Consider the following 1,515-nt stretch of genomic DNA (forward strand, 5'->3'; position numbering starts at 1 on the left):
CCCCCCCCCCCTCGTTCTTGATATACTACGTGCGGACGCGGAACTTGAGGTTGTGACTAGTGCAATACTCTTCGAACCCCAACATCCACAAATCCATGTTGAATTCCCTTTCCGTGGGATAGGATCCACATGATTGTTCACGTTCACGTGAGCTGCAATCATGGCCTCACGCTCAGGTGTGGTCTTACTTCCTCTCTCACGCGGTTTCTTCTCTTCTAGAAATTGCAGATAGAAGGGCAAATCTTCGTCGTCACTATCCTTGTGTGACGTGCCCTTCTCCTCGTCCTCTTGTGACGCGCCCTTCTCATCGTCCTCGTGCGGCGCGACCGTCTCCTCCTCTTCACACGAAGATGTACTCCTGTCGGCCACGTGGGGCGAGTACAGACGGAGCGGCTCCAGCTTGCGATGCACTGCGCTTGCGCTTTAGCTCACCTGATCAAATAACGTCTATTAAGTCGACATCATAAAAATCCAGCAATTAATAGATAGTCACCTTTTTGTTGCTTCCCAGCTGCAGCCTCCTTCGAGCCTCCTCATTTTCCTTTGCTTTTATGCCTTATTCCTTGGACTCTCTGGTCTTCTATCGGCAGTTTGTACAACGACATAACGTGAGATAGCAGCGACGTTTACAACCAGAAACGTTACATCAGTGATGAGCGACGTTAGCCGCAAATGATGTAAAAAAAATCATGTTAATCACGGGCAACGTTTGCCTTACAACAACGTTAATCAACTGAAAAACCGCATTAAACGCACCCTTGCTTCCAACAGCCCTGCCACCCTCACCTTCAGCATTAAAGATCCTCTTAGGTGCACCGCCGGTGATATAGCTGTTGTCCGGGTGCTCGGCACGCGCAGCAACACTGTCATCGCTGCCTGCACCACTACCAGCTTCGCTGACAACGCGTTCTCCAAGCTCAGGCACCGACTCAACTGGATTCAATGAGATATGCAACGTTGTAGAACACATAGACAACGTTAAAATAGTGCAACGTTAGTGCTAATGCAACGCTAACACTTTTGCCATACTCACCTTCGTCCTGACCCGGGACAGGCCCTTCATTGTGCTTGTTGTCAGCATCGACAGTATCATGGCTTCTTGTGCGCCTTGCCATCACCAGCTGCAACACCGGCGGAAGCGTTTGCGGATACGTCTGCATAAATTCATCCCTGCCCGAAGACCGTCCCCTCCATCAAAGGGCGTCTCGAACTCACCGCTGGTGAACCATATACGCGACGCGAGGCCGCCGGGTTCACGCTGCAACTCCACCTCGTGCTGAGTCTCATATCGCCCGGCTCGGTTGCAGACCTTGTGGCGCTTTTAGTCGACTGTACATCGTCCGGATGCAAGCCCGGCGAAACACCTTTTCCTGCTTCGTGGCTTGCGTATTCTCCCATCGTCGATCCGCCTCCGCTTTTTGGATGTCCTCCTACCTCTGCGCTACCTTTAGTCGTAGTATCTTTGCCCGAGGCTCGTCGCGTCGTCGTGCCTCCATCGTCAACTCATTCATCAGC

At 52.0% G+C, this 1,515-nt stretch overlaps 1 protein-coding gene across 1 annotated transcript; it reads right to left on the reverse strand.

Moving 5' to 3' along the window:
* Positions 1-25: 25 nt before the first annotated feature.
* PPTG_01451 (hypothetical protein) lies at positions 26-1,398 on the reverse strand (the record flags this gene model as incomplete). Its single annotated transcript, XM_008894760.1, has 5 exons — positions 26-67; positions 130-410; positions 757-933; positions 1,034-1,154; positions 1,216-1,398. 5 exons carry the CDS (start codon positions 1,396-1,398, stop codon positions 26-28), a joined length of 804 nt encoding a protein of 267 aa, XP_008893008.1.
* Between the last annotated feature and the right edge of the window lie 117 nt (positions 1,399-1,515).

Source organism: Phytophthora parasitica (assembly GCF_000247585.1).
Source record: "Phytophthora parasitica INRA-310 unplaced genomic scaffold supercont2.3, whole genome shotgun sequence".
In the NCBI taxonomy this organism is placed as follows: domain Eukaryota; phylum Oomycota; class Peronosporomycetes; order Peronosporales; family Peronosporaceae; genus Phytophthora; species Phytophthora nicotianae.